The sequence below is a fragment of the Podarcis vaucheri genome (genome assembly GCF_965113315.1).
Source record: "Podarcis vaucheri genome assembly, chromosome: 1".
Taxonomy (NCBI): domain Eukaryota; kingdom Metazoa; phylum Chordata; class Lepidosauria; order Squamata; family Lacertidae; genus Podarcis; species Podarcis vaucheri.
The window spans coordinates 88,888,811-88,901,451 of record NC_138759.1 but is presented as its reverse complement, the minus strand read 5'-3'; the positions used below and the strand labels follow the sequence as shown (position 1 = coordinate 88,901,451).

General features: G+C 45.0%; 1 protein-coding gene across 2 annotated transcripts; it reads left to right on the top strand.

The window, feature by feature from the left end:
• The first annotated feature begins 1,090 nt into the window (after window positions 1-1,090).
• Window positions 1,091-11,725, top strand: CATIP (ciliogenesis associated TTC17 interacting protein). 2 transcript variants are annotated; one of them, XM_082229144.1, is made up of 10 exons: window positions 1,091-1,237; window positions 2,914-3,090; window positions 4,338-4,538; window positions 6,312-6,367; window positions 7,111-7,197; window positions 8,900-9,070; window positions 9,362-9,486; window positions 10,079-10,155; window positions 11,208-11,296; window positions 11,476-11,725. In XM_082229144.1, exons 2-10 carry the CDS (start codon window positions 2,994-2,996, stop codon window positions 11,686-11,688), a joined length of 1,116 nt encoding a protein of 371 aa, XP_082085270.1. In that variant the 5' UTR covers window positions 1,091-1,237; window positions 2,914-2,993; the 3' UTR covers window positions 11,689-11,725. The 2 variants fall into 2 exon arrangements, with proteins under 2 accessions (XP_082085270.1, XP_082085271.1); XM_082229145.1 differs by lacking the exon at window positions 1,091-1,237 and adding an exon at window positions 1,244-1,444.
• The last annotated feature ends 916 nt before the right edge of the window (window positions 11,726-12,641 follow it).

Sequence of the window (12,641 nt, the reverse complement as noted above, 5' to 3'; positions counted from 1 at the left end):
TAGCTGTATCTATTTATCTACTTGCACTAGCATGCTTTCGAACTGCTAGGTTTGCAGAAGCTGGAACAGAGCAACAGGAGCTCACCCCGTTGTATGGATTTGAACCACCTTCGCATCAGCAAGCCCAAGGGGCCCAGTGATTTAGATCACAGGGCCACCCGCTCCCCTAAAATACTGGGTTAGCATTGAATAATGTTGCAAGAAAAGCCAGATTTGTTAACCATTGAAAAAAAATGTTTAAGATGACAGAGAGACGGACATGATGCTGTTAAAAGTTCATCACTGAAGTGTCCTACTCCCAAAGAAGAGCCAGTTTATTCATAGAACTCTTTCATTAGTCACAGTGATGAGTTACTCTTCTACTTAGAACTTCTCTGTATGATATATTCTTGTGTAACATCTGTGGCTGGGACTCTGAATGTCCTAAGTCCTCAAAAGTGCCATGTTTTGCACTTAGGAAAATGTGATATTTCCCCCATAAGATTTTGTAGCCATAAGATTTTGTTTGATTCAACTAAGACACAAACGCCATCAGATGTTGAGTCCTTTGCTACTGTGATGGCTTTATGGAATGTGACTACATGCATGCCAGGGGTACCATTTGCACCATTGCACCATTTTTCTACTACAGTAACAGAACAGGCCCACGGTATTTTGTGAGCTTCCTTGTTAAGGTATTCCTTTGGTGGCTTTGAATTCACTAATTGTGTGACCCCAATGCAGAGGTACTTAGCCAGCAATAAATGGAGAACAGCAGCAAGGCTATCCGTAACCCACAGTCTGGGGTGTGGGTGTGTGGGTGTGGGTGTGTAAAACTAATTTAATTTTGCTTTTCTGAAGCAACATTTGGAATCAATTTTCAGCAAGGTCTTTCCTGTTGCCAAGCTATTATTCCACCTCAGTCATTACATGCAGTCATTATACTGTCATTGGATCAGGAAGTATGAGAATATTGTGCAAAGGATGTGCCTTGTTTGGTTGCGCAGACCATTGAAAACAGAACTCCACGACTATACCTTTTATATTCTGATCACCTGTTCCTAATTCCCAGCTCATGCCCTCCTCTCCCTTTGTGTTCTTCCCTGTTACAATTCCGTGCATGCTAGAATCCTGTGAAAAGCTTCTCTCAATGCTACCAACTCATTCTGTCACTTTAAGAGGCGGGGAGGAAGGCTGTTGCTGCGGAAACCAGTGAATACATTGCAACCTCACTGTGGAAGGACAGGAAAAAAACGCAGTGAGTCTACAGTGGGAGGCTTCAGGTCTAACATGAAGCTGACTTCCACTCATTTCTCTAAATTTATCCCCATCCTGGGAAGCTGCATGGGTGGGGAGGAAATAACTGGGATGGATGCAACTGGGGTTAGCATTTGAGGCATTCATTGATGAGGGTGGAGGGGCTTTGTTGCTACATCAGGATGCTGTACAGAAGGACGGAGGACAAGTGAGTGGAAGGAAATAGGGGGTCTTTGCAGCCAATATTCTCCCAAATTTATTCAAATGCTTTATTGATTAATTGATTGCCGGGCTGGGAGCCATCCAATAAAATAAAAGGAGGCAGTTTTAATGAGAAAAAGACAGAGAAAGCACATACCTTATCTCAATTTAAGTGCCATTTATTTATTTTTAAATTTTAAATTTTGTCTACCACTTAATCATCAAAACCTGTACTGTAGATGGTTTGCATAAAACATAAGATAGACATTAAAATCCTCAGAAGTTAAAAATGAGTTGATCCATTAAAAAGTATTTATAAAATCACCGGTTAAAAATATATGTTATGAAATATAAAAGGGAATTACCAATTAAAATGCTGACCCTACCTATCTGGCTTAGGCTTGCCTAAGCAAAAACATTTTAGAAGGCGCTACAAACAATACAGCAAAGGTGTCTGCCAAATACCAGTGTGCAGGGAGTTGCAGCATAGGGACTGCCCCATTGCAAGACTGATTCCTTACTTGTGCAGAACAGGCTTCCCCTAAAGAATCCTGAAAATTGTAGCTTGGTGAGAATTCTCTGTTACAGACCCTTTGAAGGACTACCTTTCTCAGAGTTCCATGGGAAGAGGGAAGGCGGCCCTCATCCTTCCTACTATTCTCTGGGAAGAGCCTGCAAAAAGCTTGACCATAGAGATCCATCTTAGCACCCACCAAGGAGATGGCACGAAGCACAGCACAACAAGAGCCATCGCTTTGCCTGGATATCTGACTTTTAGACATGCAGGGCCCATTAGCTGGTCCTGATTCCTAGTTTTCATTTTCAAAAAGTTTGTAGTGTTTATAGCCTGGGAGGTTGGTGGGAATAATGGGAAATGTGCATTGCCTCCGAGGGAATATGGCAATCCTGTTAAGGCGGTCCATGGGGAGGTGCTTTGGTCTGGATGCCCATGCAAGGGGCTAGGGCCATAGTACTCCTTGTGGAGTAGCACCGATTTGATGCAAGCCATAGGGTCTCCTCAACATTGGTTCGACCCCTTGGTTGATAATCCAGCAGACAGGTTGGTTGAGGTCGGTTACAACCCAGTGCCTTCACCAAACTCCTTACAGCTGTAATCAATAACATTGTGGCCTAAATTCAAACCATACAGTGTCGTCACGAGTGGTCTTTTGGTCAGCGATGTCCTGTGGGGTGGTGGGCTCACAGCACCTGAATGGGCAAATGGCAGATCCCCATGTCTTGGACACGTTAGCTCAGTTCTTTCTGGTGTTGGTTTCATGCTGAATTCTTCACTGTGACTCCCCCTTGTATATATTGTCAAAATAAATTCAAACAGTATGGCAGGCTGGGACTATTCCCCTTATCTCACACCGTATGTGGCTAGAGCTATGTCCACTCCAGCTAATGTATTGCAGGCAGGGTTTGCATCCAGTCTGCTTTCATCATCCATATCCTCCCCCCCCCTTCTTCTTCCAGATTTCCTCACAGCGGATCTCTGGGAAGTGTCCTCTTCTACACCCACCTGTTCCAAGGCTTTAAGTCCTCATTTCTCCACAATGCAAAAGAAGACCTCAGACGAGGTGGCGAAGGAGGTGCCAATACCGAAAGTCCCAGCTGCCAACAAAGGGGCAGTGGAATTCCTCTCGCTCATTGGTGGGTGCCCCTTTTGAGGAGGGAGGAGGCTCTTCTACCCTGTTCTCCCCCATGTAAGGGAGGGGTGCTGACAGCCAGGAGCTTTTTCACTATCAACCTTTGAAGATATAGGAGTCTTAGGGCCAAAGTAGTCTGACACTAAAAGCACCACTGGGAAAACCTTTTTTCTTTTTCTTCATAGCAGGCACTGAGGGGCGGGGGTATTGGTATTGCAGCAGACATAGAGGAAGTTTAAACCTGCCACCTCATCCTGCCACCCAGCTGCTTTCTAATGAATTTCCCCACTCCACACTGGGGGCATTTTCATTGGGATTTCAATAGGGGGGAGTAAAAGATCCCTTGCCTGCATGCTGCAGTCTCAATGAAAATGGGAGGGTCCCCCTGCACCTGCTATTATTAAAAAATGAAATGGAATAGGAATATTCTCAGTGTAATGTCATGTCTAGTTTCCTCAGTTCCAAACCATTAAGGAACACTATTGGTCAGCATGGGCATGATTGTATCAACAGGTTTGATGCTAATTCCTAACGCAAAACCAAGTTTCCTATCTTCAACAGCCAATTTTGTGAGCCACCTTTTATACCTGGTACAAGGCTTTGCCAGATTGATTTGCAAGATGGTATGTCCCAGGGCTGGGATGGGGAAACTTCAGGGCCAAATGCAGGCTTCTCTGTCTGACCCTCAGGACTTTTCCCAGAGCCCTTTCCCCCCTCTCCAGGCCACATGTCTCACCAGCCCTGGACTGCACCCTCTTTGAGAGCTTTTCCCTCACTGGAATGTGTCCTCAGCCTCAGACAATATGGGAATGTTCAGGGTGGCAGGAGAGGATCTATTGTTTATTAAACTGGAATGCAGCCCATTTTCCCCACGCCTTTCCCTGACTGACCATCCTTTTAAATGCTGTAATGAATCATGGACAAAACACCAGGCAAATCACAGGCAAGCAACTGGCAGGCCTTGGGAAGAAGCCAGGGAGAAAGGAGGTCAATGTGACCCAGATGACTCCAAACTTAGTGGACTCATTCCTTCAGCTTTTCAGTTAAACACTTCCATATAGAACATGGTTTGATATTAGGTCTCTGCTCATGGGTTTTAGGGTTGGATCTACCCTTGTCGCCAAAATACTCTGCATCCACCACCAACAACTGGTTTCTGTTCTTGGGGAATATTTTCCCATTCTGTGTGGAAACAGGCTTTTCTCTCTCTGTTTCCCCCAAATGATAATGTTCTACTCTCTCATCTTACAGAACTGAAAGAGATAAAGTACTGCATTTTTGGGGAATCACTGGTTGCCATCTCAGAGAGCGGAGAGACTACAGGGACATTCACCATCTCAGTGGAGGAGACCAGCTATTCACCAGACGACTGGGACGAAGAAGACCTGTACCTGGTCCGTGCCAGCAGCAAGGGGACCATTGATGGCATCCCTTGCACAACATCCATTACAGGTAACTTCACTGTGATAATTTGGCAGGAGGAGGGTGGTGTTATGGAGAAGGGAGAGAGTCGGACTACTCCTGTGTCCAAATAACAGCCTTCAGGCCTCAGATTATACAACTGGTGATATGGGACCTTGAAACTATGGATGCAGAGATGGAGCTATAGCATGAGAAGAAGAGATTTAACCATAGAGTATTTGTAGCAAGTGAATATAGGCATTTTTTGGTTCCTAGTGCTACACTTCCTTAGTCTGATAACTGTTTTAGACCCAAGGAAAGAAAAAGTTGAGCAAGGTTCCAGCCACACAGTGTGGACATAGCACTTAATATTCTGCTGTATCCCCAATAAGGCCCTACAATTCCTGTTCCTATAAGCTAAGGTTGTCATACGTCCGGAATTTCCCGGACATAACCGGCGATTGGCTGTCGGAAGCAGTGTCATGGCGGAATCTGCTGAAGCGTCCAGGAAAATCTGGGCATATGGCAACCCATGTCAGCAGTGTCGTTTTGTGTGATTTTCCTTAAAAACAGCTCCAAAACTTCATTTTTATTTATTCTTTTGAGATTTTGCCGAAAAGCTAAACAACTTTTCTGTCCGGATTTTCACTTTTTGAAATATGGCAACCGTACTATAAGCAAGACTCTACTATGTTTAAAATTATTCCCACTTCATTTAATGGGATTCATGGGCTATGAAACTTGTTCAGAATTGCAGCCTTCAATCAGCAAAGACCTCCTAATTTTGTGATGTACTTATTTAGTACATTTCTTTCCCACCTTCCCTTGAAGGAGCTCAAGGTGGCATACATGGTCTTCCCTCTTCCCATTTTATCATCACAGCAACCGTGTGAGGTACGTTAGGCTCAGAGACAGTGGCTGGCCCGAGGTCACTCTGCATGCTTCACAGCTAAATGGGGATCAGAACCCCAGTTTCCCAGGCACTCTAACCACTACACCACACTGCTGTTCCTTCTCCCAGCTATTCCCTTGTCGCTAACAATATGCGTTTAATTTTTATTTTATCTTCTTAATGCAGCTGGTATATGTTGACTAAAAGCCATGGAGTATTATTTGTGCATTCACACCCACTCCCCCAAGCAATCATGTGTTTTGGTAGGCTGCCTAAAACCCAGTGAAACGAATGAGATTTAAGTAGTTCATGCACAATACTAGTCATTCTGCTTTTCTTGTGTAAATATGTTTTGCCTGGATCTGAGAGTTAGTACAAGGCTGATGCTTAGAACCTTCTGCTCTCCTTCAAACACCTCAGTTGAGCTGCTTGTCTCGCTGGAAAAGCAACTAGGCAGAGAATGAAGAAAAGCCAAAAACAGACCACTCTTCCCCGAGATGGGTCAGTAGTGCTTTGCCATTTCATGGCATTGGACAGAGTAGTGTTACAATTGCATCTTAAGCAAACAAAGAAATGACACAAATTAGGTTGGGCTGACAGCACAGAAAACACCGGAATGCAACATTTTGGAAGAGAAATCATCTGGATCCTGCATAAAAACAGAGTGAACGAATGATATCCATTCCAGAGAAAACAGCTAGTGTGGAATCAACCCAGTCACAGTAAGTTTGGCAGCCGTCACAGTGGTTTCTAGCAGCTATCAGACACAACTTCAGGAAAATTCCGAGAGTAGGTAGGCAGCTTCAGGAACTCTTGGTAAAAACTGGAGTATTTCCAAGGGTAATAAAGAGGCGACCTGGGCTTACAGGGAGTGTTTAGGTGGCATAACCTTTAACGTTTATTTTTTAAACCTTTATCTATTTCTTTATCAGGATATGTAACAAAGAAATTGGAAACTGTGGAGCAGCACACAAAGGAAAGTGTGAGGGTAAATATCTTGTTTGTGTCCCCTTCACCATGGCTACCTGGATGCAAGATAACATCTAAACACCTGAAATGAATAAATAAGGAAATTCTCCAGTAGCACCTTAGAGACCAACTAAGTTTGTTCTAAACATCTGTATTCCTGACAAGATTTCTCCTCTTCACATTGAAGCATGGGGGTAGGGGAAATCTTTTCAGTCCCGCCCCCCTTTTGCAGGTTTCCTTCATGATCTCCATTTTCTGCTCTCCTGGGTAAACTTACTAGGATAGTTGGCCTTAGGTTAAGGTTACCCGACGTCCCCATTTCCCAGGGACAGACCCCGGATTTACAAATCTGTTCCCTGACAAAATCCGTCTATTTAGTAGAAAGTTGAAAAGTGTCCCCGGCTTCATTGAAAAAAATCTGGTAACCTTACCTTTAGGTCGCTTTGAAATCAGTGGAATATCCAGCCCATTCAAAAACAGGCTGTTGGAAATGCAGTTGTCAGTCCACCTTCCCCCTGTGGGGACTGGGATTTAAAGCAACACTTTAAATCAGAATAAGCCTTCATCCTGATTTGCTTTTGGGAACTGGTCTTGCAGGCCAAACTGGGACCCATAATTAGGCCTTGGGCCAGAGATTCCCCACCTCTGCACTAGAGGGACAAAGGGCTTAGACATAAGTACTCCTGAGTAAAAAAAAAAAATTTTAAGTTCATCTGTCTGGCATGGATGTATCATCTTGTGGTACTTAACTCTTTTCTACAGTTCAGAGAGCACCCAGTGGAAACCAGGACCCATGTGGTGAGACGCCAAGACCAGCTTTTTGTGACCAAAACTGTGGTGGAAAGAGATGTGAGTAAATTCTGATCCTTCTTAAAGGATTTGGAAAGTCAAGCCCAACTCCCTCCCTCTCTAGGTTAAGGGAAATAATCACACTAGTAATTCAAATCCATGTAACTTTCATGTCTGTTCACCTGTAAGTTCATTCCAGTGTGATATCCCTATTAAATCCACACAACCAAAATTTTATTTTACGTAATACTTATTTTTAAACATCCCCCCTCCCTCAAAATACAAGTTTCTAACTGCATTTTCTCTTGAAATAACGTGTTTTAAAATGCATTTTGATTGTGGCTGTTGTTGAATGAGAACTACATGGGAACAATCAAGAAGTGAGTTCTGACTCACACATTACTTATTCATTTAGAATATTTATTTCCCACTTTATAAGCAGTTTACAAAAGATCCTGAAATAAAGATTACATTCAAATCTTGGTTCAGGAACAGAAATAACACAATGTCCCTGTGGTGCGGATTATTCACAGCACTGGAAGGTCTGACTCTGGTTAGTTCATACTTAGTTTCACAAATACTGTATCCCTCAAGCATTCCTAGCTACTGTCCTTGAATGTTATCTATAATAACTTGTTTCACTGGTTGTCATCAGGGATTAACAGACTATGAGACTGTTACTTTCCACTATTTTGTAGTCTAACTACCTTGGAGTCCAGCCTTGTTGCAAGGCTTGTAAAGCAATTTGCACCCTGTTAAGTATTCTAAATAGACAAACAGCAATATGGCATACTATATTTATGTATTACCTTTATACCCTGTCACGGGAATTGGGGTTGCTTGTGTGTAAACCTCTAGCTGTTCCAAACTGCTTAGGGGTTGGTTGTGTCTTTCCCTGACTGAGCAGCCTGGGTGCTGCTGCTGCTCAGTCGCTTGACGAATCCGTGAGTGGGCGTCTCCTAAATTTCCTCCAGCATAAAAGCTCCTTGACGGACAACCTTCGCCTCAGCTCTCTGCGCGTAACCCTTCTGCGCAGAGTGGACGTGCCCAGTGGTGCCCCTCCACTCTCTTCACTGCCTTCAGTGCCAGAGTCTCGGAGCCTATCCTCCGAAATGCTTTCTCCCTCTCCCTTCTTCCTGGTGTCACCTGGACATTCTTCCCCAGATGACGTTCTCTCTCTACCCTTACTCGTTCCTTCTTCTGCAGAATCGGGAAGCACCGCCTCTCCCCTCTGCTCCGATGTCAGTTCCCTGACATACCCCTTCTTTCTTCCATGATGGAATTCAAGGCAGGTGATCTCCAGACACCAAACAGACCCAGATCTCCTGAGCATGTGCCTTCAGATCATGTCCCGGAACATTTCTATTGCACATTTCCAAACCCTCCACCTTCATTCTCACAGTACTTACACCAGCCCACTAAGAAGAACAGCATTGTCCTCATGTTGCAGATATGAGCTGGTCTGAGGCCAAAGGAGTCATGCTTAGTACCAAATGCCACCTAGTGAATTTGCAGCTGGGATCTGATTTGAACTGAGGACTTCCCAACTCATAGTCTTCACCACTATGCTGCACAAGCCCTCATAACAGTCAGATGACAAAGGGCAGCAAGATCACGGTTTCCCATTCTTGTCCCACGAATGGCTAAGCCTGTCTTGAAGCACTAAGGAGTGGCATCTATAAGTCCCAAAATGATTTCCCCAGAATGACCTGTTGTTGTCTTGGATTTGGTGAAAATGTCTTTCCTCTATTCTCTCTCACAGGAAGAGATCCACGTTGACACATTTTCTTACAAACGTGCACAGCTTCATGGTCTAGTCTCAGAGTCTGCCAACTTCCTGGTGATGCGGGTGATGGCCAGGAGGCAAGCCGTACCACAGGATGCCATTTTCCTCGCATTTGGCATTGACCAGCACATCTGCCCCTGCACCTATGTGAGTGTGTCTTAGTGGGGCCCCCTGCAGGTGTTGGCAATGCATGAGGAAGTTTGTGTCAGGAAGGGCCGTAGACCAGTGTTACAGCATATATTGTGCTGACCTATCCAGCTACGTAGGCCCAGCCCTTGGTAGATTGGCAAAGATTTCCACGTGAAGATTTGACCAAAACATGTAGGCCAGCTGACTGTCTAAAGTTAACTATATGCTGGCAGGAGAGAACAAGGCTTTGCTGCCTCACCAGCAGCACCGTTTTAACTCACCTTTCTCGTTCTTCACTTCGCTTCCCAGAGTTCCCTGGGCATCCAGAAGCAGAAAGTGGGCAAAGAGGAGGTGGAGGTGTTTGTCATTGAGAGAGTTGTGCACTCCATGGACGAGGTCCCCCTGTGCTGGCAGTTCTACTTCCTGTCGGATGGGTAAGCAGGCTCCAGTGCAATCGCTTGTGCCCAGCCCTTCCTTGCAGGCAACATGGCTCCCTCCCTCTGACCTAGAATAGCTTCTGACAGTCTTATTGACAGCATTCTTACTGTAGGTTTCCTAGCGCAGCCTGGTTTCCTTTGAATGCCAGTGCTTTAAAAAACCCTATTATTATTATTATTACAAATACATTGAGTACAACACACAGGTTGTGTGTACTAAATTCCCCATCTCTCCCTCCCTTATTCCACCCTAAGAACCATAAATGAAACAAATCAGTTGCATTCCGTATGCAAAATGACGTGCAAAATGTGGGGAGGAGAAGAGGATACAGAAGATGTTTGCATCTTCGGTATCCACCAAGATACATTTGTCAGTTGATTAACTAAAAGAAACACATTGGTAATGGCAGGAGAACTTCCCATTCCTAGGCCTGGCATGCCTCATGATGATCCATTCACAACACATCATGAAGGCACCAGAGTCGCATGCAGCTACAGTCCTGCAGGGCTCCTGCCTATCTCTTACAGTTCCCAGGAAAATATGGGAGGGTCCAGCTGGCTAGTTTTCCTTCTTGCCTCCTCCACCCAGGCATTTATCTCGCCGTGTCCAGGTTGGATCCCCGGCCACCATGGTGATCCTTCAGATGCCCATTCTGATCGACACAGGTAAAAGGCAGGAGTCTGTGAAATTTCCCTCCCTCCACCCCGTCAGCGGTTGGGAATGGTCACCAGAGGCAATTGGGGCATTTGGTAGTTGAACCCCCTCCAGACATCCTTTCTTCATTGGACATTTGTGATCATTTGCAATTGAGGTGGTCACATCAGCTTTCCATACTGTTAGTGCCTGCAAAAGTTTTTGGGGTGGTCACGCTGCTTCATTTCCATGCAGTGTATCTCCCATAACCTCCTGCTGAAGTTTCTAACCTTTTTTATACTACAAATGTTCTAGTTAATTTTTGTTTCAGTTCTGTTGTGCTATTGCCCCTTTGGAAAGCAAAAATATGATTGCAATTGGGGAAGTAAGTAAAGATAAAGGGACCCCTGACCATTAGGTCCAGTTGTGACCGACTCTGGGGTTGCACGCTCATCTCGCTCTATAGGACGAGGGAGCCAGTGTTTGTCCGCAGACAGCTTCTGGGTCATGTGGCCAGCATGACTAAGCTGCTTCTGGTGAACCAGAGCAGCACACAGAAACGCTGTTTACCTTCCCGCTAGAGTGGTACCTATTTATTTACTTGCACTTTGACGTGCTTTCGAACTGCTAGGCTGGCAGGAGCTAGGACCGAACAATGGGAGCTCACCCCGTTGCGGGGATTCGAACCGCCAACCTCCTGATCAACAAGTCCTAGGCTCTGTGGTTGAACCCACAGCGCCACTCGCGTCCCTTAATTGGGGAAGTATCTCAAAGCAAACTAAAGTAGACTAAATCCACCATTAACACACTATTATTGTGTCAAGAACGTGTTGCAGGATACACCCACAACAAAACACCAGTCTGGAGAGGCCCAGAATCTGTGCTGGCCTCTACTGGGGACAGCATCTGGGAGTGAATCAACTAACTTGGGCAAAATGCAGAAATGCATTCTCTTTCATTTGGGCATGGATTGAAATTTAATTGCACTATTTATTTTTAAGAGCCATGGATTTCTAGTATGTGATGGACATCAATCTCTAATTCCCATGTTTCTAACTCTGCTTCAATTTCCACCTCTTCCCAGATGAACCAGACCCTCGTCCAGTCTTCGAGAAAATCCCGCTGGATTGGGAAGAGGATGTGCAGCTGTATTCCCAGTTCTTAGACAGAAAGGTGAGTTGTGTGGCAGCTAGAGTCTTGCCTACGCCCTTAAAATGTGCCAGCTCTTGCCAAGGGTCAATTAGTGGGCCTCCAAATATATATAGTTCTACCTGAAGTACTTGGCACCAAACTGGATAGAGCAACAACCTGAGAGACCCTCCTCTAACGGGGGTTTGGTTTCCTCCCTTCAGGAGGAGCTGCAAGCAAGCCATGCCACCTATGTGCGTCGCCACCCAGAGCTCCGTGCACTGTTGGCAGATTTCTTACAGCTGCTGCTCCTTCGCAAGCCTGATGACGTGGTCACCTTTGCTGCGGAGTTCTTTGCCCCCTTTTCAGCGGAGCGCCCGCCCTGCAGGTCGTTTCGGTCATCCGACAAGCCAAGCCCCTTTCGCAACCACGTCTAAACTATTCCAGCAGAAGAATAAAGACCCAGAGAATGACGCTGGGGTTTGCGGAAACTGTTTTTGGAAGTTGCTGGGGGCGTGCCCTGCCCAGAGGGGTGCATGATGACTACTGCTGTGTCCAGGGCAGAGGCTCAGTCCTGAGGTACACTGCTTCCCAAAGGGTGTTAGGAGTGCTGCAGGGAGTAGGAACTGAAACCGCTAGCATTTCCACACCCAGCACAGAGCTGGCGACTCTGCAAAGTGGGAAGTGGTGGAAAACCTCCAGAATGTGACATTTTGGATCAAATGTATCCTTAAAAAAGAAAAAAGAAGAAGGCAGGAGTTAAACTTTATAACAGACTTCTCTGAATTTAAATTTTTGGTTTTAGAGACGAAAGCTCAGCCAATAAATAATTGAATCAATTGATAGTAAATTTACAAAAAATGAGACCAAATAAAGTTTTTCCCCCTATTATTGAAAACAATGAGTTTAAAAGGTGCGTCCAAATATGTAGACTTCTGTGTGGAGGAACAGCTAATGGCTGTGGAAGAAGATGCACTGGCTTGATTCAGATGTAACTGAAAACTATGGTCAAAAGTGGGAAGCTACTGTTTATTGCAGCTAGAAACTTAGCATCTCCTCTCCTCCCTCAGGAGGGGGAGGAGGTGAGAAAGGTAGGTGTGACTGTACAAACCGATGGCTCATGCCTGCGCATTGTTATATTTGAATCAAACCTTGAATAAGGTATCAAACAAACGTTAATTCAGATAAATCTGCAAGTGTTCTAAAAAAAATTCAAGAAGTAGACATCCTTTCCGAATAATGGAAGGAGATGGAAAAGGTGGCGTCAGCTCTGTTTCTAGTATATCTGCCAACATTAAGAGCCAGTCATTCTCACTCAGGCAGGTCCTTTTTTCCAGTTACATCTGTAGGGACCCAGCCTTTACATTTGAAACATGTAAATAGCAAGATC